Raw genomic sequence first — 25,276 nt, forward strand, 5'->3', positions numbered from 1 at the left:
TGGGTTGTGGTGAGTCGCGCCCTCGGCCATTTGGTTTTCAGCATGAGTGGCCATGGCTGCTTTTCCATATCAGCAATTCATACACGTTTGCATGGATTGCGATGCCTGTACATAGAAGACATTGAAAGAAACATTTTGAAAGATGTCATTGCAACTAAATGCTTGATTAACTGTGAACGTTGCTTCGTAAATGCTGTTATACAAGACAAAACATTGGTATAATAACGCCCATTACTCCCGGGTCCATTGGATGACCACAGCATACGTTCAGCTTTTCTGCCACCTATATGCATCTTTTTCGTCGTTCATGCTCATGATGACGCTCCTTGTTCCCCACCACCATTGGCAGCGTCAACGGCTGCTATGCCCTGTCTCGTCTCAGCAGCAACATCGTCCATAACCGGGCGCAGCGCGTCATTTGCGCCCTGGACATCGGCGACGACAGCTTCGAGGGCATCAAGAAGTGTACGAATTTCTTCTCTTTGACGACGAACTTCATCGTACAACAGAGCGTTTTGCGATTGTGTCGTTTGTAGGCGAGCATTGAGCTGCGACTGGTGCGCTGTGAGGGCGGGTGTGAGATGCGCGGCGAGGATTGCTGATGGGGGCAGAAGATGAGGACTGTATATCTGTTAGTGGATGGCGATTATAGTAGTGAGAAGGGAACTTACGGTGTTGGTTCTTCTGTTGTTGACTCGGCGCGTCGGCGGGAGGCATCGCTAATAAGGCTCTCTAAGTCATTGAGCTTAGGAACGACCTGTCTCGACACCATAATATTATCAAACTCTTTCTGTCCATCTCCTATTAGCATTGTCCTTATTTACCGCTTCGTTGTGTCACACCTCGCACTTCTCGCCAAGCTTATCAACCATTTGTCCCTGAACCTGCCTCAACACACCCTCCGCCCTCTTCGCAACCGTAGGGTAGCAGCCGGCGACATTGTCCCATCCAATCTTCCCCAGCGTCTTCTTTAGCGATCGCGCGTAGAGTTCTTGTAGACGCGCGGCGCGGGGACCAGGCGTAACGGCTGTGTGTCGCTGAGGGAGGGGTGGTGATGCGGGAGGGTCTTGTTCTGATTCTGGTTGTTGTTCTGGTTCTTGTGATTGAGATTGAGTTGTTTCTTGGGCTGCTTCGGCTTGCGCGGATTGTTCGGGTTGCGGATCGGGCGCCATGACGATAAATATGGTACTGATGTTGGAGATGTTTGGTCTTGGTGGTTAGGAGACGCGACTGATAAAGCGGCGCGTGGGGTAAAGTGCTATACATACCTCTTATCGCACGTGGTCAATCATGATCACTGTAATTCCAGAACGTAACCAATTACACATAAAGGAAATACAGAGTCAATCTAGTCTTAAATATTCAGAATGTCTATATACGTCTATGAAAACAAGCTTGTCAAAGCCAATTGTATGTCGTGTTTGTATGTACGATGTGTATCCATCCATGCCTAGCCCATCATAACCAAGGCTCATCAGCTCATGAAACTTACACAAGTCCTCATGACGCAGCCTTTTGTCTGTTACAACACCGTGTTGTAGTTCCAAGTAGAAAATCTATAGGGTATCGATTAAAAATCCCAAGGGAAAAGTGTTCGTTCGTCTGTATGTTGTTGATGTTGTCCCCCTCCTCCTCCTCCTCTTCGAATGTCTATCCGTGCTTAGTTGGCAGCCAGAATTGCAATTGCATCAGCATCCGTAGCGCGATCCTGCTTTCCGCCGTTTCTTCGCTTCTCTTCCTCTTCTTTCTTGATACGATCTGCTTCTTTTTGTCGTTCATGGCTAACATATGTGGCATATCGAAGTGTACCAAGCGTCAAAACAGCCATGAACAGTATTCCTAGAACAGAGCGACGGATAAGAATCCATCTAACTGCCTCGATTTCTGATTTAGCATCGCTACTGAGAACAATGCTGATCTTGTAATTTATTTGTTGAATCTGTGATACTGTCAGTCACCAAATCTTGCCGATATCGGAAAGGATCCTTACAGAGCTCTCGACGCTTTTCTGTTCTTCTCTGACAGCCATTTTGCGATCGTTAAATGAACCTCGAACATTGTCATTAAGTGTATGAACCTCCTGGTTGAGTGATTGCGTCAAGATGTCGACCTCGTGCTGTAGGTGTGTTCGCTGTTGTCGTAGCTGCTCTTCTTCAAGCCGTCGGTTATTCTTAATCTCAGTGCTCAACTCTGAACAAGCCGCTGTGAAAAGGTATGTTTCCTGAGGAAGCTGTTAGCCAATGTTGCTTAGGCCTCCATCAACCAAGACCTCACATTTTCCACATCGCTCTTGCTGACAAGAGTTGACTGCGCTATGTCGAGATTCTCTGCAAGCAACGTTCGAATCGCCTTCATTGATGTTGTGGCTTGCTCCTGTGTATAGCCCCCTTCTTGTAATTGCTTCACGAGCGAGTAGGTATCGAAATGGTGGACGTAGGGCGGTGGGCACATGGCCGGCCCTGGTCTTGTCGTCGTCGTCTTCTTGGTTGTTTCTGGTGGTTCTATATGCAGTACTGCTTCAAGGGGACCGCTCTGTTTTGCCTCTTCCCGGGCTGTTCTGGCTTGTTGTTCCTCCTTCGATGTCTCGTTCTCCTTAGGTTGTTGCTTACTGCTCGTCGATGCAGCAGCCTCGTTCGTCGACACTGACTTATCTGGCGTCGCCTGTACCGACTCTTGTGTCGTGCTGCTCTCGGGCTCGGGACGAGTAGGAGTTTCGCTAGTGAGTGGGTGCGAGGCATTAAGCTTGGCGGTCGTATCTGCCCTTAGGGGTTGAGGCTCAACAGCTTTTCCTCTCCTGCGCGCGAAAGTACCTCTATGTCGAGCAAAGCCAGCGGCAGATCGGGGCGTCGCACGTAGGCCTCGCAGAACCTGCGGGCTTAAGAAGGTCAACCGAGCAGCGGCCGCCATGGTGGGCAAAAGATGACCCCGCGGATAGAAAAGGAGTGAGTAGGGATGGATTTGGGGCGTGGAACTAGCGATGGCTAACGAGTTCCAAGTAATTCGATCATGGAAATAAGGGTCTCTCTAGAATAATCTCGTCGTGTTAAGGAAGTGTTTGTTGAGTTTTGATATGGTGCGGTCTAAGAGATGTAGCATGTTGAGGAAGTATAGTACTAAAGATACAGAGGGTCCTGTCGGAGAGGAACCGGCAATCGGCGTGCGTACCTGCTTAAATGACTTGGCCTCCAATGGATCTCGCCCTCATATGTCATTTCTCCAGAACTGGTTTAGTGCTCAGTAGCTTGTTTGCGAATTGCCGTTCATAGCCGCAGGGGTCCAATAGATATGTACTTATGAGACTTATTTTCTGATTAAATAATCAATCTACAGAAATAAGTAAGGTACCTTAGCTATGGCCCTGTCTTGGCTTCGCTAGGGCTAATATGAGACACACGATCTGTTCATAAATCCAGGGTACTTCGACAACGCCTCATAAGAATCGTCTCCTTTTCCCCTTTTCATTCCAACCCACCTCCTCTTCATCAAGGGAGACCGTCAGTAAGATTGTAACGCTGTCATGTTCTTTCATTTACTATCCCAGAAACCAAACAAGCTGCAAGACATGAATAAACCCAGTAACAAATACAAAACACCCATCATCCTACCAAACTCCAAGCGGCACCTCATTGTATTAAGTGCACTGTCTGTACCTCGTGATGGCATAATTCCTATGATCAAGTGCCTGCCTTGTTCTTTTGTCCGTATGTTCACCTCTACGGAGGGCTTTCCGCGGTGAGGTTTGTCTCTTATTAACCAAGACATCCAAATCTATGTGTAATACAAGGTATGAAGTAAGATTCTCTCTTTGCTTGCTTGCTTGCTTGCTTGCTTGCATGCATGCATGTGGGTGAGTCCGCTGCCGCTGTCAATCGTTGATTGGCCGTTTACGCCTCATCGTTATGGACGTGAACAGCCACCTCCGGGTTCTTGATGCCGGCAGATGGGACTCCAATGGCACTTCCGTTGGCACTTGGTAGCCCATCGCTTTGAGGGCTATTTGTTTCATTGGTCAACATTGGAGTTGGTTCAGCCGAGTCAACTTCGATTTTGAGATTGATGGCCATATTGTCGACAATCAAGATCTTCTCCACTACTTGGCTCAAACTGTGTGATGGCTTTGGGAGGGGTGCGCTCTTCTTCATCGTTTCAAGGTGCGTATGGATCTTTTGTGCCAGCTGCTGCTGTCCGGGACCCTTGGTGTTGTGAACTAGGCTTTCTACCTTGTGTCAGCCATCTTCGCATGGATAAACAGAGAGACCACTTACTAATAACATAGTTTGCAAACTGGTCGTTGATCAGCTCAAACAAAGTGTCCTTCCCGCTCGCACTGACAGTACAAAGTTGTTCGCGGATTTGTGTTCGTTGTTCATCCGAGCCAAAGGCGATGCATTTCTCGACTACATTGGACGAAATCTTGTTCTTGGAGAAGTATAACAGTTTGTTGATAACCATCTCAACAATTCGATCCCTGTCATTGCCGGGTCGGTGCTCGATGATAGCCTGAACGACATAGTTGCCGAATTGGTTTGTGGCAAGCATCTCCATCGATGGGTAAAGCGGATCCAAGACCTTTCTGATGTCCTCCTCCTGGCACACCTCCAGGAGTCGTTGAATAACCCGGCATCCATGCGAATCCTGGCTGAGTTCCAGGGCGTGTTCTTCAGCAACCCCAACAAAAGAGTTGAGATGTGCTGAAGGGAGCTCTTGGACGAACTTCTGGATAACATGGTTTCCAGTCTCGTGCTTCATCAAATCAAGTAGATGTGGTCGGATCTCCTGGACAAGTTCGAGATTTTGCTCGACAAGGAAGTGCTCTATGGCCTGCTTAAATTAGAAGTCTGAAGATCAACACGAAATGATAGTGCGTACCTTCTGGACCACACGGCAACCGTGTTTGTTCCGTGCTAGATCGTTGACGTGGCCTTTCATTTGCTGAAGAATGTGATATTTCTCTCCCTGCCCTGTATATTCGATCAAATTCTGCATTACGTAGTTGCCAAAAGAGCAGATCATCACGGTGCGAGCATCATCTGCTATCTCTAGCAAGATTCGAGTCTTCTCTTCATTGGTTGCAACGGCCAGCTTCGTTTGAAGCCACCGTGACGACTCCTGTTCTCCACTGGCATCGACCATGTGGCCATAGGCTTCACAAAGCTCTGGTTGAGGACCAGACCTTTTCGTTAACCGTCCACAGAAGTCTTTCACCCATTGGTTTTTGTAGATCTTGGGCCCAGGGCCATTGTTCTGGCTATGATAGGGGTATGGTGCTCCATACCCAGAATTGTTGTGCGCCAGCTGGTGATAGCGCTGAGGGTACTGGTCAAGTCCGAGGGCGTACGGAGCGTTGGGTTCAGAGAACATCGCCAGCTGGTGACCATAGTAGGGCATAGACTGTGCTGCCAGTTGGTTGACTTGGTTCGTTATGCGGAGCCCTTGATCCACTGGTCGAGCAGAATACACTTGACTCCAAATTTGCGGGTTCGCTCTGGGGTTGGGTCCTTGCTCTGTGAGGTTCGAGAGGCGGTCGATGGAACCTCGGTGCATCGTGGAGGCTTGTGCATTCATCATTTCAGAACTCAGATCCAGGCTGTTGCCGTTGACACGTTGTCCGCTAGCGTCGTTGTTCCAGGGCTGGCAATTAGGGTCGAAAGCAAATACACCGGGCATGTTTCCCAGAAGGTTGAAGGATGTTGCATCCAGACTCTGGCTGTTATTATGATTAAATGCTTTTTGATTGAGAGCCTGGTGGTTGCTGCCTTGACTCATGTGGTTGGGAAATTGTTGCTGGGACTGTGTCGATTTGCTTGCAGTATGGGTAGCACGGTAGGAGGGTGAAGATTGAGAATGTCGTGAGGAGTTGGAGCGGCGGTCCTGTGCCCGGCCGAAGCCATTGAAAGGATCTGAGTCGTAGCGAAATGCGTTGCCGTACATAGCAGTGCTCCTTTCTTTCGAAATGCCCATTTGAGAGAAGTGTCCCGCTAAGCTTTGGTCATTCCCTAGGTCGCTGTTGGGGATGTGGTCTTGTACCATCCTACTCGGCGATGTACTGGGCGATCGTGTTGCGAGAGGTGTTGTTCCCCAGAAGGCGGAGGTGGTGGGTACGTTGAATGCATTGGATCCGCGTCGCTCGCCATTCTCTTTGATAAGTGTGAGTATACGCACAATGGAATAGATTGGGTGGAAAAGGCAATATTCACATACCATTTGCGAACAAGCTACGGGTGTGCAAAGTATCCCATGCCGTGGCATTTGTGCTGTTGTTGGTCTGGGAATGCATGGGCTGCCGTTGCGATTGATCAAAGGCTCCCGTGGCCATGGTGTTGGAATTGATAGGCCTGGCGGGTTGACGTCGCTATTGAGATGATAGATATATAAGCATGAATCGAGAAAAGAATAAATCGATTGGGTCTGGATATGGAAGTTGATGTTGATGTTAAAAGAATGTGTGTTTTGTCCGGGCAGGGCTTGGTCGGTTTGGTATCGAATGCATGGGGTAGGTTAAGGCAAGGTAGACGAGACGAGACAAGACAAGACAGATTATGGGGGATCAATTTTTTGTGTTGCGGATGTTATAAGGCACCTAATGGTAGGCAAGGCAAGGTGCAAGGTGCCAGCGGCAGCGAATCCCGACGTGCGCTAGCTATTCGTAGTTTGAATCTGACGCATTTGGGACAAGTCGAGACACACGAGCATCCATCTCTGACGTCGCACTCCCTGGAACGTGGGCCATGGGGGCAAGCACCTTAAAAAAAAAACAAGGGCCCTGAATGGTTTGGGGGCAGACCAAGAAAGGTGTAGAGGGATTGGTGGTCGACGATAAGATAGCAATAGAAATCAGTCAACTTACCGAGCCAGTCTGGTGGTTGGTCATTATGTCTCAATGTAGTGATAGTAACAGATATTCGAATATAATACTGTTTGTTGTTGTTGTTGTACTTATGCCCAGGCCGTATGAAGGCTGTTGATTGTTTGTGTGGAATATGTTTAGGAATGTTCCAGGATCCTAGAAAGCGAGGAATAGGTATGGAGGGTTGATTATGTAGACTAATGGGGCCAGGGGCGACAATGGATGATCTTTGTAGGGGTCCACGAGTCCTTGGTACGTGAAAGTGACAGCCGTGGCAATCGTAGGTATGGATGGGTATTGATATGTGACGGTTCGTCTTGGATGTGACTAGGTATTGTCGTCGAGGTGAATATTTAATAAGAAAAAATAGACGGCCCAGAAAGTTGATTGTTGTTGAGAAAAGTCCAAGGAAATATAGACAAGGTAGTGAGTAGATATAAGTGAGATCCCTCCCACTCCCGGATTAATTGTTTTTGTTGGTGATATTTGCGAGCATGTCCCGCGTATAACAAGGGGTAGGCAAAAAAAGTTTTGACAGGAGAATGGTAAATTAAAGTATTAGAAAATGTGTTGGTCCAGGATTTGCTGAAGAAACCCCGAGCTCAGGCCCAAGGTTAGACAGTGAGTAAGGTAGGTAGGTACCTATAGGTTCGAGCTCAAGTCGGTTTGGACAAAGAAGATGTGGCAAGCGACAGCTCGAAGCAAGCGGGTGTAGAGCGGTTTTACATGAAATGCAGTCTCCCGTGAACCAGTGAAAGGAAACAAGGGCAAACTAAATCAATGTGAGGTTGCACGCCGGCGTCGGAATGTGCGGGCCCCAAACAGAGTAAAGTTGGTAGGACTTTTGGCCTTTTTGGTGCTCCTATTCAGGGCTCCTAGCAAAGGGAGGGAGGGGGATGAGTTGCTTGTGCTGCCTGACTGTCTTGTCTTGTCTTGTCGTGTCTTGCCTTGCTTTGCCTTGCGAGCAGAGGAATGATGTGCGTGTCTGGCTCTGGCTCTGGCTGGCTCTCCGCCTTTTGCTGTATCAGAAAGAGGGGAGGACGGATATGCTTAATGAGGGCTGCTGACAAGGGTCTTCCTTGGTGCAGGGAGGGATCGTATTGCTCGAGGTGGATCAGGGAGGTTGATGAAATTCAGAACCCCTCGATAGGTACCGATAGTCGATTCAGGAGATAGAAATAGTTTGTCAAAAGAGGGGAAATGAAGGGCTCTTTATTGTTGCCGGTTGACAGCCTGGATATCTGCTTCCCAATTGTCGGCGTATGAAATTGTCACCACTCAGCCGACAACCCTCCAGTCCCATAACGCCATTCTTTCTGTAGTCGGTGTATCTTGTGTAAGCCAAATCATGATTGCACAGCTAAGACATCAAGTTTTTTGCCTCCAGTAACCCACGCACTGATGCCTCTCAGTCTATCTATCACTCCGCCGACCAACTCACCGTTGTGACAGCCTCCTTTGTTCATTGTTGAACCAGAGGCCGGGCTGCAACCCACAGGGACTGCTCCAGAGTTTTTCTAGCTGTTCTCATATCTCTGTATTACCTCGCTACATGGCACAATGAGGAGGCCTCGCATCTCCCGACGGTCGCACGAACTGTGCTTTTGCACGCGAGTGACATCAAGATGGATCGTGACTTGCGACTCAGAGCTGAGATACTTTGGTTGAAAGGTGGGGTCCAACGGCGAAACTTTTCCTCATCCAATAAGTCCAGTATTTCAGTTGGTCAACCTCCTCGGTGGGCTTTTCCTTTCGTGTGTTGACTGGCTAACAAGATGACCATATGATCATCACGAAAATGTTGCTATTTACCTCGATATCTTCAACTTTCGAGATTACTGTCCCATGGCTTAAAGCCTCACAAGGAAAGCCAAGACGGGCGCTCGGGCGGCCCCTGAGGGCTAGACCAAGATCGTCCTTCAACCCGTTATACTAACCCCGATGTAGTTTAGCTCGCAAATCACCCGCATAATCAAATCCTAATCAGGGAGGAAGCTCTGAGAGTTTGACTTTGATGAGGCTTCTGTGTCAACAGGAGAGTTCATATTCGTAACTCCTTCTGGATTTGTGGCCTCTTGTTTTTCGGCGCGTGTCACTCAACCATGTGGTTTCACAAGTCATCTCAAGTTTCGACAACAACGCACCTTTTGTATGACGCATAGACTCACCAAGGGCCTGAGCATGCGTAGGGTATGTGTTCTCAAGATAGATGCAAGTACACGAATAAGAACGATAGTTGGTTCTATCAAAATTGGCATCCAATAGCCATGGAGCCGAAATGCCCTTTACATAATTTTCGGTTCAAATACGTTCAAAGGGAGTATCATAGTCTCCGGCGAGTCGGCGTCTGGCTGGGTCCGTTTTGCTGATACTCCTCTCAACCACGGCAAGTGACTGGTGACTCAAGCTCTGTGACTGTACCTGTGCTTCCTACTTTCGCTCATCCAGAGGTTCAGCATCACGTTGTCTGGTGAAATCCACTGGTACTGGTCGAACATTGCTGTCTCGCCCTCAAGTTATCCAGCTCCAGCCCAATCGAGCAAACGCCTCAGGTTAGATACCAAGCGAAACGCGAGCGTAGTATCCTGGCAACAAGCACTTTTATAGTCGATTCGATTCCGTGAACTTGAGAAAGCTCTTCGTGCATATGCATCTGATAGTATTCCAAGATTCTCAGAATGAAACTTCCCAAGCTGGGAATGACCCAGAAACTGCACAAACTCCGCTTAACAATGATGATTCCGACCATTAACTATACTATATTGAGATTATAAGTCTTTAGAGCTTCGCATAGTCACTAATGCTGTCTAAAACTTCTGGGATGATTACTTCGCCCATGGCACATATTGCATAGACTTTTAGCAACTCTTCAACGGGCAAAAATTCCCACCACGAAAAATACCGGCTCACAGGCTATCCCTCTCAGTAGTTAAATGAGCTCATGTGGAATCTAGTAAAGACATTTTGTGCTATTCTTGGCCTGACATCGTGAATCGTGACCAGTCCCTTTGTTTGTTGTGGTGCAGAAATGTTTCACCCTGTGCTTAGAGGATCTCGATATTGCATTCCATGAACCCGATAATAGCGGCTCAGAGTATGCTGCTCTTCTGACCCAGCAACGATCACTCTCGCATGAGGCTGTTGAAAATACAATGTTCACAGGCTTCGGACATAGTCGAGGTGTTCATGCGTCAAAGCGTTGTTGTCAGATCTGAGGACTAAATTTCCGGTTACCATGGCCAAGGGGCCATCATTCGATGCACAGAGACACCTGTTTTGGTATGGCTGGACAACGGTGTGCTTGAAAAAAGATAATTGTAGATTTTGTCCATCTGTATTTCATGTACTTGACCCTGGCAACTGTATTGTAGCATGCAACTCTCTGTACCCTGGAGCACCATTATATGTTGTGCATGGTGTTGCCTGCCGAAGAAATAACACTGGCGAGGTGACTAATCAAGCGAGATAAACAAATGATATTTACTTCCCTACCTTAGGTTGGTGGTTGTTGGACGAAATAGAAAGACAAAGCCGAGGGAGCTACATCTCCGAAACTTCGGGAAAATCCAATCTCAAGACAACTATAGTAAACATGCTAATAGTGCAAGAGATGAGGCTATTTGATCGATTGACCGCGCGTCCTTATGACTGTGCTTGTGTTTGTTAAATGTCTTGTCGCAAGACTGCAAATGAACTACAACGAGCCTACATCTTTACGTGAGGGATATACGTAGTATGTCACGCAACCGTTTTCTGTGACAGTTTCCCTTGGCAAACAAACATCTGGTATGGTGTGTTGAAAACATTGAGAGACACCAGGGTATGTTTCTGTCTACCAGCCTGGCAGGACACTCGAACGGAGCCAAAGTCATTGCAACTATCCTCAACCCCAAACCCCAGTCGAAGCTCAAGGTAAATGACAAGTGCACGAGAAGGAGAAAGGAGAGCTATATGTCTCCTGATCAAATCAGGTATCGCTGCTAAAAGCACAGATACCGGTGCCACTTCAGAGGGCCTACCAAAATGAAGGCGGACAAGCGGCCAGAAGAAACGAAATGCAAGGAACAATCGATTGCGTGCCCGGCCGTTTCCCCCGAGCATGGATATGGCTTGCAAATGGATGCAGAGCTCGGCCGATTGCCTTTTGCGATCGTCTTACTGTAAATAGAAGCATGAACGCGTGTGCTGTGTTGCTTATATGCCCGTATTCATTGAAGGAAGACTACGAAAGAAGAGTGGCTATGCGTTGTTCCAACAAACTCATCACGCGCATTCGGTTGAGGCGTCTCGCTCCATCATTGCAAGCGTCGTGGCACTGGGTTAGCTTAGGATTGGGGGCTTGGGCTTGTCCCTTTTGTGCGTGATAACCGTTCGTACCTTGCATTGGCGTCCAAAACGATGGATCCATCGCTTGCCACACTCGCGTGAAATTCTAGGCTCTTTTCAGCATCGTTTAGATGAGCACAAAGAGTCCAGTCCAATCCAGGAGCAGAAGAGGCATTCGGCTCCTTGCTTCTCTTTATCGATAAGGTCACCAGACAGAGCCAGTTCTTTGTTGTCGTCTGCCCTTCATTGAGGAAAAGAACTTCCAGGCCTGGCTTGGCAGGGGGAGGACAACGGCCTCGACCAATGAACCGGGCGGCTACAGGGAACATGTGGGTGTCGAGTACAGCGAATCCCAGCGAGTATCCAGTCACTAGAAGAGCCAAGTTGAAGAATTTCAAGGGCCCGCTGGTCATGGTCAGCATCACCGAGGAGCAAGAGGATGAACCTGGAGCCAACAGGTCACATCTCCTGTTAAAGAAGCCGAATTAAATGCTGGAAGCGGGGCCTTAGCAGAGTTCTTATTGGATGGTCTAACCAACCAAACTGCGGTGACCGCACGTCCTTTGGAAAGGAAGGTGGCCCAGCACACTACGACAGGTGGTTTAGTGGCCAATTGCAGTGACTGTGCCCCTGAGAGGACCATGGAAACAGTGGTCCCTAGTGGCTGTCTAGCTTCTCTGAGCGCCTAGCGGCCCCTACCATGGACAGCACCTGGCCCCAAGTCTCATTTCCGGGGCAGGGGCCCCTGTCGTGATCAAGTGTAGCTCAGGACAGGCTCCAAGCCAAAAACCCTCTCCCTCTGCTGTTGTGGTTGTTTCTTTCTCTTTCCCAACCCAATCCTCGCGGGCCAAGTTTGTGAATATCGTCGACGGCATCGTTTTTTCGCTCCCAATACATCTTGTTCTCAATCGCTTTTTGGATCTTCAGCTTCACTCTTTCAGCTGATTTCCGTCCGGTCTTTCCAACCCCCCTCTCTCCCTTCGTTCTACCCACTATCTTAGGCCCATCACCAACCACCTCGGTTTTCGGTACTCGCCAGGCATTCAGTGACGAACTATTGGCGATATCTTCTCCCTGGCGTACGTTGTCCTGTCCCATCTGACCCTCCACCTGCCACCTCTATTATATCGAGTCGTCTGTTTGGGTTGTCATTCTGCAACACGTCATGGCATGCATTGAATTGGTGGGATCGCCATGGCTTCGAATTGGCCAATCCTCCAACACAAGTCTACTTTGGAGTCTAGATGGGCTCTTCCGGCCTTGATGCGGAATGGCAGTTGGCTGCAAATATTGGAGGCTGCGTTGCCGATGACTATGCACTTGACAACCGCCACAGACAGGCTCGATCGCTCTCGCCGGGTGGCATTTCGGCCATGACCATGAGATGATGGCTTGCTAACATGATGATGAATAGACGTTGCTGGCTTTACATTCGTTCTCTCTACTCGGAGCACTCATCGTTATTACGAACTCAAAATCCGTTGCTACACCTACGTAACATTCAACCACACAAACTCTATTTCACGATGCCTTCTATTTTGAACCTCGTTACCCGATCTGACATGCCTGCCGATTCTGATGGCTCAAACGACAACATGATCAACCTCATGCTTGGCCTCCTCGGCCTTGTCTTCCTCGGCCTCATTCTGGTCGCCATCCTTTTCCTGTTCCGCCGCGCTCGTCGTCAGAAGCAGCAAACCATCCAGTCTGAGGAGGATGGTCTGCCTTCTTACTACGACAGCAACAGCAAGCGATTCACCAACCACCGCGGCCTCACCATCGAGACAACACATAACGGCCGCTCCAGCGTCTTCGTCGTCAACCAGGACGGCCGTCCTATGCTTGCCAACCCCAACTCTCCTCCTTACTCCCCCGATAACGTTCCCGAGATTCACATCACCTTCCCCGATGAGAAGGATGAGCAAGGCCGACAGCAGAGCGGTCGTGTGCTCGTCGTCCGCGTTGGTGATAACTCAACCGTCGGTCTGGAGCCCATGAACGAGGAGCAACTGCCCGCCTACGAGAAGGAAGCAAAGGGCCAGTTCTACTCCATCGACATGGACCAAATTGGCGGCCTCAAGGAGAAGGACCGTACTCAATTCCAATAAAGAGATGCCTCTCCTTGACGCTTCCCTTTCCTTTCGTTCGTCGCCGGCGATGCATCTTAAGAGCCGTCTGGACGACCTTGTCACGACAAAGCTTTGAATACGATTCTTCATTTTGGGACTTTTCTTCCCACCAAAAATTAGCGAACTAACCCGCCTACCATGGCTCGACCTTGCCATTGCAATCGGAGAGTCAACGGCACTATTCATGACCCGTTACTATATATATACCCGTTTACGCTGCGGTCTAATTTTCGCATTGCTACCCATCAAGTGGTCGCCCCTCCCCCATCATACTTTTGCATATAGATCCCTCACTTTTCCCGTCAACCGACTTGAACAGTCAAAAACAAGCTGCCATGGTCCAAGGTCCTAGGAAAAAGAGGGTTTAATGAATGGATTAAAAACATGAGGCGGAGAGGGGTGGCAGTGATGCACCCCGTGGAGAGGCCTTGGATCACTCTGGCAGTTGATGGGTAACATGGGCCGAAGCAAAACACTTTTACTTAGAGTAAAACAATTTCTTATTTTCCGTGGGGTTGAGTCTTGGGATACGACACGGAGCACTTTGGAGTAGCAACTAACTATATCTATCTGTAGTCGATAGTGTATAATTTCTTATCCTAACAATTTTGAGTAACTATAGTGACCCACAAATAAGTCTTTGTGATGTTTTGTAGACTGGCTCAGAGGCTGATTGAAGGGAGGTTGGCAAGGCATATGACCGGATCGTAATCCTGTAGATCCGCATTCCTTTGATTACCTCTTACATCGAATGTCTTTGGCGTGTAGAGCTTCTGATTGGCCGTCCGTCTCGCCAGCTTACACTACCCCTTGACGTTGAGTTGAACGGCTGCTAAGTCAGAGAACATTGGGCTAATGGTTTAGTTAAGATAGTTCTTTAGGCTTAACTATCTTTTGTTCAGTCTGGGTCGAAGAGAGTGTCAGGATTTCTTTACAGCATTGATCCGGGAGCACCGGACAGCATCAGGATTCGAGACCACTTTCAATGGGAGACAAAGAAGCATGCTATTGATTGATAATGTTCAGTTATCTTGCAGGATTCTCTCGGGATACTCATACTTGATCCATTCTGGTGCTCCTCCATGTTTTGCTATGTCAACTGAAATCAAAACCGAAACCCTAGGGATGTACACCAAGAAGCGAAGAGTTGAACAACAAGTTGCAGCTTCAAGTGAAGAACAACATCTTTTCAAGTGTATTCCTTATTTGCCCGTCTCCTTGGGAGTCGAATAAACAGTCAAGGTCGATGCATCAGCGGGACACATCACCATAGGACAAATACACGAGTTATCCTCTCCTTCGGCACGCACGGTACAGACGATGGCATTCTTTGACGGGTCGCAGCAACAGCAAGGAGGTCCAGCAGGAGCGGGTGTCTTTTCCTCGCGCTTAACGGGAGCGGCTGTGGTGGTAGTTGCAGGAGAAGTAGTAGAGGTGGCCCAGATAGTGGGGGCACCGGCGGGACACACGACGGCGGCGCAGAAGCAGTCTTCGGGCTTGACGTCCTTCTTACAGACTGTGGCGGGCTTGGAGATATCGCAGCAGCAGCATGTGCCATCGGCCTTGTCGTAGGCTGGCGCAGCGACGGCGACGCTCAGGAGAGCTGCGACGGCGAAGAAACGCATGTTGAGTTGTCCTTGGTTTTGATAGGGGTAGATGGATTTGGTGGAGGAGTTGTAGGCAAGGCGAAGAGGATATATGTTGAGGCTGTAAGTGAACAAGTGTGCTTGTTCGTGAATCACTTGGAAGAGAAGAATAGAAAATAGAGGCACTGAACGGGAGGACAAGGCAGGACACGAGGCATAAATAGATACCTAAATAAGGCAAGGTAAAGCATTGAATTGAATTGAATTACACGAGGAACAAGGGATCCGGCTCCTTAAAATATACTTCAACAGCAACAGACCAGACAGAACAAACAAAAAATGGGTAAGCGTCACCGGCTGATGAAACGGTCCCCGTCCTTTCCTCTTCTTTTTCCCTGGTCGAAGATCAACTAAGGATCCATTTACTGCCATTTGCCGTTATTTTATGTACCTAGCTTCTGTATGTATGTGTGACAATCACAATTAACCTTCTGATCCTCCCGAATCCTTCACCAACAGAATCAGCCTCAAAGAGGAGTATACGCCAAATCCTGTAAGACCTAGGGAACTTACGAGAAACTGGTATACACGCTTCGTTACGTCGACCAAGGCTCTATTCGGTCATGACCTCATCTAGATGAGACTAACCGGCGCATCCTAACTTTCGTGGTCTAATTCTTCCTCTTGGTGTATTTTCTCTTCCTGTGCATGCAAGTGCCGTCATTCATTTCCCGAGGTGTTTCAGGACCTGGGCTGACGTTGAAGCCTCGCGTTTGACAAAGTCAAAGCGGGAAAAACATGTCGATTTAGGCTGCTTCTGGACTCGGTAAGTAGATTTAACTTTGAAAAGCTGTTTGATCGATGAGTTAAGGTATGTATATGTTGCGTTGACTTGGACTGAGAGGGTATACTTTATCTTACATGCTAAATACTATTTTATACGCTAAACGTTATGAATCCTTAAATGCAACACATCTTCGCATGCTAATCGCTTTATATGCTAAATGACTTATATGCTAAATACTATACATGCTAAATGCAAGACCAATATCGTCCCAACTCATCCGCATGCAGCAAACACTATCATGCATCATAACCACCTTATATCCATGAAACAACAAACACCACACGCAAACAAGAATATGTTCATCTATCGTAAACTAGCTCTTCTTAATCACAAATCTTACATAGTGACGTTTGTCCTCTCACAGCCTCACAGTGATCGACACAGCACGGCCATCCTTGGCTATATCCTGCGACAGAGATCGCTGCTTCAGCCTCGGGGTCAGCACGGGACTCGCTACAGGGATCGACTTTTTCGCTGGAATGGAGGCGACGACGTATCGGAGAATACTTGTCCTACATTGTTTCTACTTTGATCGTGGAGTGCATGTGCCCTTGCATTAGGTGCTTTGTGCGTAATCTGTGTGTAGCTTGTCGGTCATATTCGGAGATTTTGACGATGCTTCGTATTGATTAAGTAACATGTCGTATACAATACAAACCAATGACATCAGGCATGATGTATCAGAGAGTCAACATGGTCTTGGAAGATTGTTCAGCACTTTTTGATATTGTTCTTGTTGATAGTACTCGATAACTCAAATCCCAGCTATCTCATCTCAAAAACCGAGCCACCTTTTTGCCTATATCATTCATAATCCGTCATTGATTGACCACAAGATTGTCAAGCAGTAGCTGACAAAAGAAAAACGAAAAAGAAACCCCGACTTAAGGTCCATTGCATTACATCTGTCCTTATATTTCACCAACTAAATAGTAGGCCCTTCCCAGCCGCTAATTGTGGGAAGCTCAATTCAGAGCGTCCCAGAACCAAATGGTTCAGACTTCATATCAACATTGAGACCGCGTGAACATAACATTCCGCATTGCTTTGATGCAGAGAAAAAGATAGACGATAATAGTACACGTACAGCCAAACCAGCAGCTGACTCAAGGACTGACCTAAGCGCCAGGCATGCGAAGGATAGGGTACAGAGAGGATCCCTCACGGGGGGTACCCAGTTCTCTGGGGGGAGCTTGAGGGCTCTTTGGGTCAACATCCATAGCGTCAGAGTGGCTAGATCGTGGCGACTCGTTGTCGTCCACAAACTCCTTGCGCTCCAGACGTCCACGGACGTACTCGCGAAGAGTCTCAATGACCCGCATGTTCTCGAGCCAGCGGTCATACTGCTCCTCACGCTCACGGGTAGCATCACTGACATCAGACTCTGAAGAGGGAGAGCCAACAGACAGAGCAGACTCGCTAGCCTTGGGAGTGGAAGCACCACTGGTGTCCTCATGAGGCAGAGGCAGAGGACCAGCACGAGCTCGCTGGAGCATACCACCAGAGTAGCGGCGACGCTCACTGCCGTCAAAGCTAGGGCCAAGAGTGGTTGTAGCAGAGTGGCCGAAGCCCTGGCTAACAGCAGGGAGGCTTGTGGGGAGAGTGGGGTACATGACTGAGGCAGTTGAGCCGTGGCGGGACTGAGGAGACATGGCAGAGGATGATGGGCTTGGTGAGTGACCAGATGTGTATGACATGGAGCTGGAGGGCGGTGTAACAGCAGGAGTGCCGGTAGATGAGATGGCCGTCAGAGGCGAGGCCATGCTAGCGGCAGACACAGGCTGGTAGCCGTCAGCTCCGACATGCATGCCGGTAGGAGACCTGTGAGAGGTAGGAGGCGAAGGAGTGTTGCGGTAACCGTTGAAGCCGTTTTCAGCGTGATGAATGTGGACACCAGCAGTAGCGTGGTTAGCATTCTCGTAGATGGTGTCTTGCATCTGGCCAAGAATGGTGTCGATGTGAATGAGATCCTTCTGAGTTCGCGCGCTGGGCATGGGCAGGTAGTATTGCTGAGCCAAGGGGTTTTGGCTAGGAGTAGGACCAGCGTGGACCGGTGCGGGAGCAGGCTGAGGCATGTACTGCTCGGTAGCAGTCATAGGACCGTTGGGAACGGAGAGGTTGCCATGGAGGGGCATCAAGGAACGACCAATCTGGGCATAAGACGAAGGATCGATCTGTCGACGCTTGGCGCTGCCGAAGAAGTCGTCAACCATGTCGTAGGTGCGCTTTCGGTCATAACCGCCGGCAGCAGCGCTGTATCCAAGGTGCTCGGTACGGGCATTGTTGATAGGAGGCTGGTTGAAGTAGAGACCATAGTTGGTAGAGGGTTGGGGAGCGTAGTAACCGCCACTAGGATGGCCTGCCTGATGAGCAAAGGCTGCTGCGTTAGTTCGCATCTGGCCAGTGTGATCATAGTAGCTAGAGGGGCCTGGGGGCGGATTAGCCTCGAGGGAAGGAAAACCGGAGGACCACAGCCGTGGACTAGAGTCGAGATGAGACATACCCTTTGGAGGCTGTGGCCTGTAGTTGAGTCCACCTTGAGGATCCTGGGATGGGCGAACAAGTACAGAGTCATCGGCATGGGTCTGGTTTGCGTGTGAGCTTGATGTAATTTTTAGGCATGGGTTGTGGTTGTGATTCTTACCTTGACATGCTTCTTCAAGTCCTGAGGACGCTTGAAAGACTTGCCGCAGAACTCACACTTGTGAGGCTTGAGAGGAACATGGACACGGATGTGCGAGGTGATGTGGTCTCGCTTGACCGTGGTAGTTCGGCAAGAGTTCCACTGGCAAGTCAAGTTGAGGTTGTTTGTGCTCTTGCGACCAACATGGCGCTCGCAAATATGCTCCTGTATGAGGTCAATTTTTATTGCTCTTTGGTGATGTTTCAGTATCTTACATAGAGAGCCTCGGGAGCAGGGAACTTTTGGTTGCAAGCATTCCATCGGCAGATAAGGTTATCGTCGCTTGATGTTGAGGGAGCAGTGCTGCTCTGGGATGTATTAGATGTGGCGCTAGGAGCAGGCGTCACAGACTTTGAGTCATTGGCACTGCCAGAAGATGAATCTCCTGATGATGAGCCCTGCTGTTGTTGTTGTTGAAGCTGAGGCTTCTGCTCTGGAGCGGGAGGAGACATGACGGGAATAGAAGAGAATGCAATAATGGGATATCTGATCAAGCCCGCTCAGTGGCGATGCTGTATAACTAACTGACTGAGACTAGTCAGAGTGTAGAGGGTCTTGCTTTAGTTCAACAAGGGTTCGATGGGTGTCTCTCAGGGTAAAATCAATCAAAACTTGTTGAAAGGAAACAAGTCAGAGATTGATTGATAGAGAGGGATGATTACAGTTGAATGAGATGTTCAAAAGAGAGTTCGTTCTTGATAAATGAGTGACGGGGGGAGTGAGCTCCCTTTACATTCACCCAAAACTCTTGGGCAAGAGAATGAAGACGGCGGGATTCTTGGCGACTCTTGGCAAAGGTCTTGGCAAGGACAAGAAGTACTGACAAGCGATGGGTACATGGTCGGCCATACCGGTGTGGTCATGGTGGAGAGTAGCTCTTGGCATGAGCTACACCTGGTTTGATGGCAGATTGGGAATGCCAAGAGCGCCAAGGCTTGGCATTCTGGGCACTGCCCCTCATGTGCGTCCTTCTATTGGTCTTGTCCATATTGGCCTCACACAAAGCTGGCCACCTACTGCGTCAAGCGTTTTGTCGTTCCGTCACCTGAGCCATTGGGATTTCGGCCCTGACCTGACACCCTTTCACTCTCACTCACCTTGTGCTCTTCACCTCAGGAAGTCTTTCGGCGGGGGCCAAATCCGAACGAGAAGAGACAAATGTTGTACGAGAATTGAAATGCTGTGGTTGCACGAATGTGCACAGAATATGCTGCATGCGGAGTTAAGCAGGGGACAAGCAGCGATTGAGTAAGCCCAGTAAAAATTATAAATGGAGAGCTCCGGGTCTATCGGGGAACTGTTATCCCCCGTAGTCTAACGTTAATATCAACTAAATTTGACAAAATCTGCCGGAAGAGTAGTAGGTTCTGGCTCTGTTATTCCCAGGGCGGGCAGGTTATGGTATCGGATAGTGGGAGATTGGCCTCTTCCGATAGATGAGTCAAAAGCACCAGACAAAGCACGCAACTTTGATAATACATAATACTAACAATAGGGAGCGAGACGTCCAAAACATACCAGACTCTAGCAAACACATAAGTTGATCAACAACTGACCTGACTCAGGGAACCCTTCTCTCACCCGGTACAGTTCTTAGGTAACCTCATGCCATCAGCCAAGCCAGACTCCCACACAACCAAGCTTTCCGCCCATCTGCCCAGGCCCAGCGTCTCTCCCATTTCACTCTTGTTTGTCCTTATTTTCTTCGCCGAGACATTTAGCCAAGACAATATTCTCCATTTCTTGTCAAGCTTGGCCCCAGACTGCCAAGACCCTCTTGGCGTCTCCTTCTCCTCTTTTCATGTAGACACGCCAAGAAATGTAGAGCCAAGCACACGTTTTCCCCTTGTTAGAATGTGATTATGCTTCTTTTCACTGCCGTTTACTGCCTGCCTGTCTGGGCTCAGATTAAGTCGATCGCACTAAACTTTGATATGATGCTTCGGTTAGGAATAAGGAGGGAATGTTCTCTGCATGCATGGTGGCTAATAAGTTACAGTGTAAGACTGTTCAAAATCAACTCCAATTCGTTGAACAGAACAAAGTGTTATCGCGTTTTTTTTTTTTTTTTTTTTTTTTTTTTTACCTGAGCATCTGACCGGTTTGCGTGTCGGGTCGCATAGTCAATGCTTCCCCATATTGATTCTCCATATTGACATGCATTATTGACAAGATGTCACGTCTCAAACCATCCGAGATCTCTTAATCTGCCCAGTTGCGGCACAGTATAGTAGCATAGTAAACAACGGGGTTGATAACGCTCAGCAGTATCTCCATCATTTGCCGTTGAAATAACCTGTTCGTTCCTCTAAGCTCGCCGAGGAAAATAAGAACGCCGAGGATCTATAACCATCGTTGCCGCAATGGGGAATCGGAGATGAAGATACGTCCGTGAAATGCCTCGTAGACTTGCACGTTTTGCCGTTCTTTCATCGTCACCCAGTGAAGTCAATATCGTTCAATCTTCCAAGCGCTCTTACACAGTCCTCTCCACCGAGTATCAAGATTACATCAACAATCATCCAACAAATCCCGCACTGAAGATTATATTCTCCTCCTTCCTCCGCAGGAACGCTTCCCTTCTCCCCGAACTATTACCCCAGACCAAGCACCACTATCAGGCCAAGCAAAAGCCAAGGGAGCGCCCAGAGAATGCCCAGAACTTGAGCATCCCACTCCTTTTGATGCCAAGGTCTTGGTGATGACGACAAACGGTGGCAGTGCATGCCAAGAAATGTCCGAGGTCTTCTCGTTCTTGTCTTGTGAACATAAGCCTGCTCAAGCTTTGTAGCCAAGATCAGAAGTGCTTTGATAATCACCCCATCGCATGTCAGAGCCAAGATGCCAGCGACGGGATAGAGTAAGATGATCGTCTATTTTCCTATTGCCGGCTGTTAACGCTTGTTGTTTCCTTGGCGTGATGATACTGCTTTGTGATTGAGGGAAAGAGTCCGACTGGTGAGCGGTCTTGGTGTTGTTCGGTGCATTAGGCTGATATCAACTCCACCGAATTCGATAATCAAATTGGCTCATAATATTTCAACTGTATGCACGGAATAAGTGCATACCATACATAGCGACGAATGCAAGAGGCCTCCAGAACGAATTGTTTAGTCGTGATGCAGATGATGAAAATCTTTAGGGTAGGCAACAGCAATGTTGATTGTATCGAGCCCCTGTCTCGTTATCCATGGCGTCGGCATAGATTGTTGGGCTGTTTCTTCTACTGGTGTATGTCTGGTAGGCTTGGGTAGTAGTTGACTCTATTATCATTGTGCTTTGAGAATTAAGGATCTGTGTTCTACTCTACAAACCCATACAGTACCGATCTGGAGTAAACACCACTTACACGAGATAGCATTCATCATACTGCACACTTCGTCTTGCTCAGTCACAGCAGGTCAATAAGAGAAAAACTTGAGAACACAGAGAAGACATGTTCCAGCTTGTTGCTTCATTGCGAATCAACATACCATACTCATGAAAAGATGATTACACTACCAGTATTGCGATTACGAAATATACTCAAAAACATGACCATTCACGTGACTGCAGATTATGAGTGTCTCCATCGATCGAATGACTTCACTTCTCTCCGCCACAAAACTCTTTCGTTATAGTTTCCTTCAACCTTTCCAACATGGAACATTATTGATAAACGCAATGGCTGAACACGAGTTTCTTATCTATAAACTCTGATCTCGCCATTCTATGAGGGTATCATCGCATGCTTTGTTTCTTCAATTTCTCAACACCACAATACAATTTCCCAACCGATTTCGAGATTGACGCCACACTCCCCATCGGCATTGACCGACCAAACCCCTCATCTTCATAACGTCAACATCAACACTCACACGTGCAATGCTACAGACACTCCATGTGGAAAGGAAAGATCAGAACTTCCATTGGTAAGCTCAAGAGGCTTTAGATACTAACGATCAGGAAGCTATCTAATCCATCGCTCCAATATGATTTTACTCCTTTTTTCAGTCTTTGTGCCCTCGGCAAACAAAAGACGCGAGGGCGAGCGTGTAGCGTTCGAGCCCAACTGGTTCCAGCCATGATATCATATCCCTATATGTTGTGTTAAGGGTCCATCCAGGATGCCCCTTTCTGTCCCTTTCCTCCTCTATCTGTCGTTGATGATGATGCGTTCCCCACATCAAATGCCCATAAAAGTTGATTAAACAAAGATTCGAGAAAGTGGCAAAACGAGGCCCAAAAAACTGGCTGCAACTGCCCACAAATGGTATAAAATAATCGTCGTCATAATCCTCCACATGGTGTTGAAGTGGTAGGATCTGGTAATGATGCAAAGCCAAAACTTGGGTGACCGGGTATTGTAAAACAAATACCCCAAGGAGACGACTCAACATCGGAGACCAGCCCTTCCCGTCAAGGGTGTTGTCGTGTCGCTCAGAAGCCAAAGCTCCCGGCATAAGTATGCGCCTCGGGGCTAGAATCGAACAGCCCCCATGGAGCGACAGGAATATCAAGTGATGGAAGCAACGCCTCCACAACTTGTGTCCCCTCAATAATAAGAAATAAGACCCGGGTATTAGAATATTCCATCTCTGGGCACCGAAAAGTTTCGGGAGACACCCAATCATTGGAATATTGCCCGTATGCTGACCTTCCACAGCCGACGATGATTCACCTGTCATGTAGACAGATGCCGCCGAGTACCAAGACGCCAAAAACCGAGCCCATATTAAGAAAGAGAATAGCCCGAAGAAAAACGTTAAGAGAACCGTGTCATCGTGATAATAATAGTGATCCAGAGGTCGCCGCCTCGGTCATTGGTGTGGGCCGACACGGCCTCTCCTTAAGCCAACCAGCCCCTGCCCCGAATCGATCGCCTTCAGAAATCTCGAAAGCCCAAAAAACGCCGTGCATGCAGAGAGGTATTATACAGAACCGAGCTGCAGGAGCGCCTCGACGGCCTCCCGCTCCTGTGCGTCAGAGGTGCCCGCCAACGCCGAGAAGTCGATGTTGAGTGTTTGAGGTGGGCGAGCCATGCCGGAGCTGGCAGAGAACGAACGAAGTCCACCTGGTGCATATGCAGAAGAGGATCGGAAGCCATGGTCTGTCTGAGCTGCCGCCTGGTTAGGGTAAGACTCGGCTCGAAGAGCAGCAGCCCCCATGGTAGCCCAATCCTCGTCATCCGTCGCATCCTCAGGATCATCGTTCATAACAACATCATCATCCGGAGCCTCGGAGCACGAAGCGGATCCAGATCCATCCATGGACATCTTGTCGGCCTCATGCTCCATCATGTAAATGTCGTTATCATCATGAGAATACTGCACCGAATCCCCGTTGCTTGACGCAATGCTGAGTCTGGGCCGGTCCTGACCCCTACCGCCGTTGTTACCGATGGGGATGCCCGCGCCGTAGGATGAAGGAGGAGTTCCTTGTCGGTGTCGAGAAGGCTGTCCTCGCTTACGAGCATCCCATCGGCCCCATCCCACCTTTTCAAATTCCACCTCTCCATCCAGTCCGCCTCCTTCTCCTCCTCGTCCCTCCAAAGCTCCCACGACTAGTCTCCGCGCCTTTGTTGGGGGGATTCCAGAGAATCCGGGTACCGAAGTGGTCAGGTACCCCATGATGTGTCTGATAGCCAAGGGACCATGGTTGAGCAGGATCTCTGGCAGGTGGTATTTGGCAAGGAGAGAGCCAGTGATAGCACCCGAAGCCTCGAGGCCAGGCGAGATCGAACGTCGTCGATCCGACGGCTCGTGAAGGTCCAGGTCTGAGTCAATAGGCTCAAGCTTGGCCTTTTGGAGCTGCGCCTTGAGGCCATGGGGCGGCAGGTTGGGAGAGATGGAGTTGGGGGGAGTAGGAAGGGGTTGTTGAGGTCGTGTCACAGTCGCAGGGACACTCCGAGCCGCTACAGCAGTTAAGTTGTCTCGGCTCAAGGAGGCCTGGGAGATATCACGAGCAGCCGCTGCCATTGTAGCCATGTTTACCGAGTTTCGGTCTTGATTGTATGCGCTTCCGAACGAGCAAGTCTGAAAATGGGAACCTTTGGTCAGCGATTTTGATCTTGAGAATGAGATAAAATTTGCGACGCGATCTCTGTGAAGAGAACGAGAGCGAGAACCAGGTACTGCTGCCCTATGGGAGCGGTAAAGAGTTGCGGTCATGAGAAATGGAGCCCGGCTCGCTCTCGAGTCACCGCGGTCGGTCGGTGCACTGCGTCAGACTAAGGTGAACAAGGTACGTACCTATTCAGAAGCCTGGTGTAAGGAGAGCTTGCAAGACGTTGTTGCTGAATGGCTGGTATTTGGCTATGTAGGGCAGAGCTGGCGCGATAATCTGGACTGTGACAAGAGACTCTTGTACGAATCTTGTGGTTCTTCTGGTAGTGTTGTTGTGTTTGATGAAAAGAACATCCAGGGAAGGGGAGGGAGATAAGTAGGTTATGTATATGAGTGTGTGACTGACTGACTGTGACTCTGAGCATGAGCAACCGTGTGCCCTGCCCAGCGAGTGTGAGGTAGGTACGTACTTGCACTTACACCTCACCCAGGTCTAGTAGGTTGGGTGCATTCAGCACCTATCGCGAGGTCAATGTGCCCTGTCTCTCTGCCTGTTGGAAGGCAATTCTCACCTCAAAACAAGCACCCAATTCATTCGGGGTCGGGTTGGTGGGTGCCATTTTTGTGGCACTGTACGTGCTAGAAGCACGCCACCCTATACCGACAAATCACAGCGCAATCGCAGGCCACAGCCCCCAAACGGGTTAAAACCTTGAATCCATTCGTCTTCACCCCCATGTTTGGCCAACTTGTTGGAGGTGCCTTTATTTTTAGGGGGCGTGTGCATTCAGCGTTGGATGATAAGGTTGATTGG

The 25,276-nt window shown here is 48.9% G+C and overlaps 9 protein-coding genes across 9 annotated transcripts; 1 reads left to right on the forward strand and 8 right to left on the reverse strand.

Moving 5' to 3' along the window:
- Positions 1–128: 128 nt before the first annotated feature.
- Positions 129–1,240, reverse strand: FOBCDRAFT_217157 (Nnf1-domain-containing protein). Its single transcript, XM_031175730.3, has 3 exons — positions 843–1,240; positions 672–790; positions 129–621 (listed from the first exon to the last, which is right to left on the reverse strand). Exons 1-3 carry the CDS (start codon positions 1,170–1,172, stop codon positions 312–314), a joined length of 759 nt encoding a protein of 252 aa, XP_031046863.2. The 5' UTR covers positions 1,173–1,240; the 3' UTR covers positions 129–311.
- Positions 1,241–1,336: 96 nt separating this feature from the next.
- On the reverse strand, positions 1,337–3,225 carry FOBCDRAFT_217161 (uncharacterized protein). Its single transcript, XM_031175731.3, has 3 exons — positions 2,275–3,225; positions 1,991–2,221; positions 1,337–1,939 (listed from the first exon to the last, which is right to left on the reverse strand). Exons 1-3 carry the CDS (start codon positions 2,905–2,907, stop codon positions 1,661–1,663), a joined length of 1,143 nt encoding a protein of 380 aa, XP_031046864.2. The 5' UTR covers positions 2,908–3,225; the 3' UTR covers positions 1,337–1,660.
- Positions 3,226–3,488: 263 nt separating this feature from the next.
- On the reverse strand, positions 3,489–6,527 carry FOBCDRAFT_20399 (armadillo-type protein). Its single transcript, XM_031175734.3, has 4 exons — positions 6,202–6,527; positions 4,870–6,137; positions 4,266–4,821; positions 3,489–4,216 (listed from the first exon to the last, which is right to left on the reverse strand). The coding sequence occupies exons 1-4, from the start codon at positions 6,314–6,316 to the stop codon at positions 3,885–3,887; spliced, it is 2,271 nt and encodes a 756-aa protein (XP_031046867.2). The 5' UTR covers positions 6,317–6,527; the 3' UTR covers positions 3,489–3,884.
- Positions 6,528–11,172: 4,645 nt separating this feature from the next.
- Positions 11,173–11,586, reverse strand: FOBCDRAFT_258149 (uncharacterized protein; the record flags this gene model as incomplete). The annotated part of the gene is made up of 1 exon (XM_059611216.1): positions 11,173–11,586. The coding sequence occupies one exon, from the start codon at positions 11,584–11,586 to the stop codon at positions 11,173–11,175; it is 414 nt and encodes a 137-aa protein (XP_059466926.1).
- Positions 11,587–12,768: 1,182 nt separating this feature from the next.
- On the forward strand, positions 12,769–13,281 carry FOBCDRAFT_198332 (uncharacterized protein; the record flags this gene model as incomplete). Its single annotated transcript, XM_054703744.2, has 1 exon — positions 12,769–13,281. One exon carries the CDS (start codon positions 12,769–12,771, stop codon positions 13,279–13,281), a length of 513 nt encoding a protein of 170 aa, XP_054559719.2.
- Positions 13,282–14,014: 733 nt separating this feature from the next.
- Positions 14,015–15,132, reverse strand: FOBCDRAFT_217170 (uncharacterized protein). Its single transcript, XM_031175738.3, has one exon. It carries the CDS (start codon positions 14,925–14,927, stop codon positions 14,505–14,507), a length of 423 nt encoding a protein of 140 aa, XP_031046871.2. The 5' UTR covers positions 14,928–15,132; the 3' UTR covers positions 14,015–14,504.
- Positions 15,133–16,385: 1,253 nt separating this feature from the next.
- On the reverse strand, positions 16,386–19,199 carry FOBCDRAFT_316724 (uncharacterized protein). The gene is made up of 3 exons (XM_031175739.3): positions 18,634–19,199; positions 18,380–18,583; positions 16,386–18,320 (listed from the first exon to the last, which is right to left on the reverse strand). Exons 1-3 carry the CDS (start codon positions 18,868–18,870, stop codon positions 16,854–16,856), a joined length of 1,908 nt encoding a protein of 635 aa, XP_031046872.1. The 5' UTR covers positions 18,871–19,199; the 3' UTR covers positions 16,386–16,853.
- A 3,063-nt stretch (positions 19,200–22,262) lies between these two features.
- Positions 22,263–23,206, reverse strand: FOBCDRAFT_20437 (uncharacterized protein). The gene has a single exon (XM_059609118.1). The coding sequence runs from the start codon at positions 23,083–23,085 to the stop codon at positions 22,408–22,410; it is 678 nt and encodes a 225-aa protein (XP_059466927.1). The 5' UTR covers positions 23,086–23,206; the 3' UTR covers positions 22,263–22,407.
- FOBCDRAFT_20436 (putative Sin3 binding protein-domain-containing protein) lies at positions 23,207–24,820 on the reverse strand. The gene has a single exon (XM_054703745.2). The coding sequence runs from the start codon at positions 24,565–24,567 to the stop codon at positions 23,329–23,331; it is 1,239 nt and encodes a 412-aa protein (XP_054559720.2). The 5' UTR covers positions 24,568–24,820; the 3' UTR covers positions 23,207–23,328.
- Positions 24,821–25,276: the final 456 nt, after the last annotated feature.

Source organism: Fusarium oxysporum, chromosome III (assembly GCF_013085055.1).
Source record: "Fusarium oxysporum Fo47 chromosome III, complete sequence".
Lineage (NCBI taxonomy): Eukaryota > Fungi > Ascomycota > Sordariomycetes > Hypocreales > Nectriaceae > Fusarium > Fusarium oxysporum.

Coding starts and splice junctions, on each gene's coding strand:
- FOBCDRAFT_217157 (XM_031175730.3), bottom strand. CDS start 1,172: ATGGCGCCCGATCCGCAACCCGAACAATCCGCGCAAGCCGAAGCAGCC. Junction 791..842: donor AGCTTGGCGAGAAGTGCGAG/GTGTGACACAAC, acceptor GGAGATGGACAG/AAAGAGTTTGATAATATTAT. Junction 622..671: donor ACAACAGAAGAACCAACACC/GTAAGTTCCCTT, acceptor ACAGATATACAG/TCCTCATCTTCTGCCCCCAT.
- FOBCDRAFT_217161 (XM_031175731.3), bottom strand. CDS start 2,907: ATGGCGGCCGCTGCTCGGTTGACCTTCTTAAGCCCGCAGGTTCTGCGA. Junction 2,222..2,274: donor GCAAGAGCGATGTGGAAAAT/GTGAGGTCTTGG, acceptor CAGCTTCCTCAG/GAAACATACCTTTTCACAGC. Junction 1,940..1,990: donor AGAAAAGCGTCGAGAGCTCT/GTAAGGATCCTT, acceptor ACAGTATCACAG/ATTCAACAAATAAATTACAA.
- FOBCDRAFT_20399 (XM_031175734.3), bottom strand. CDS start 6,316: ATGGCCACGGGAGCCTTTGATCAATCGCAACGGCAGCCCATGCATTCC. Junction 4,822..4,869: donor GTTGCCGTGTGGTCCAGAAG/GTACGCACTATC, acceptor TAATTTAAGCAG/GCCATAGAGCACTTCCTTGT. Junction 4,217..4,265: donor GTTTGCAAACTATGTTATTA/GTAAGTGGTCTC, acceptor GACACAAGGTAG/AAAGCCTAGTTCACAACACC.
- FOBCDRAFT_217170 (XM_031175738.3), bottom strand. CDS start 14,927: ATGCGTTTCTTCGCCGTCGCAGCTCTCCTGAGCGTCGCCGTCGCTGCG.
- FOBCDRAFT_316724 (XM_031175739.3), bottom strand. CDS start 18,870: ATGTCTCCTCCCGCTCCAGAGCAGAAGCCTCAGCTTCAACAACAACAA. Junction 18,584..18,633: donor CTGCTCCCGAGGCTCTCTAT/GTAAGATACTGA, acceptor GACCTCATACAG/GAGCATATTTGCGAGCGCCA. Junction 18,321..18,379: donor ACTTGAAGAAGCATGTCAAG/GTAAGAATCACA, acceptor CACGCAAACCAG/ACCCATGCCGATGACTCTGT.
- FOBCDRAFT_20437 (XM_059609118.1), bottom strand. CDS start 23,085: ATGACAGGTGAATCATCGTCGGCTGTGGAAGGTCAGCATACGGGCAAT.
- FOBCDRAFT_20436 (XM_054703745.2), bottom strand. CDS start 24,567: ATGACCGCAACTCTTTACCGCTCCCATAGGGCAGCAGTACCTGGTTCT.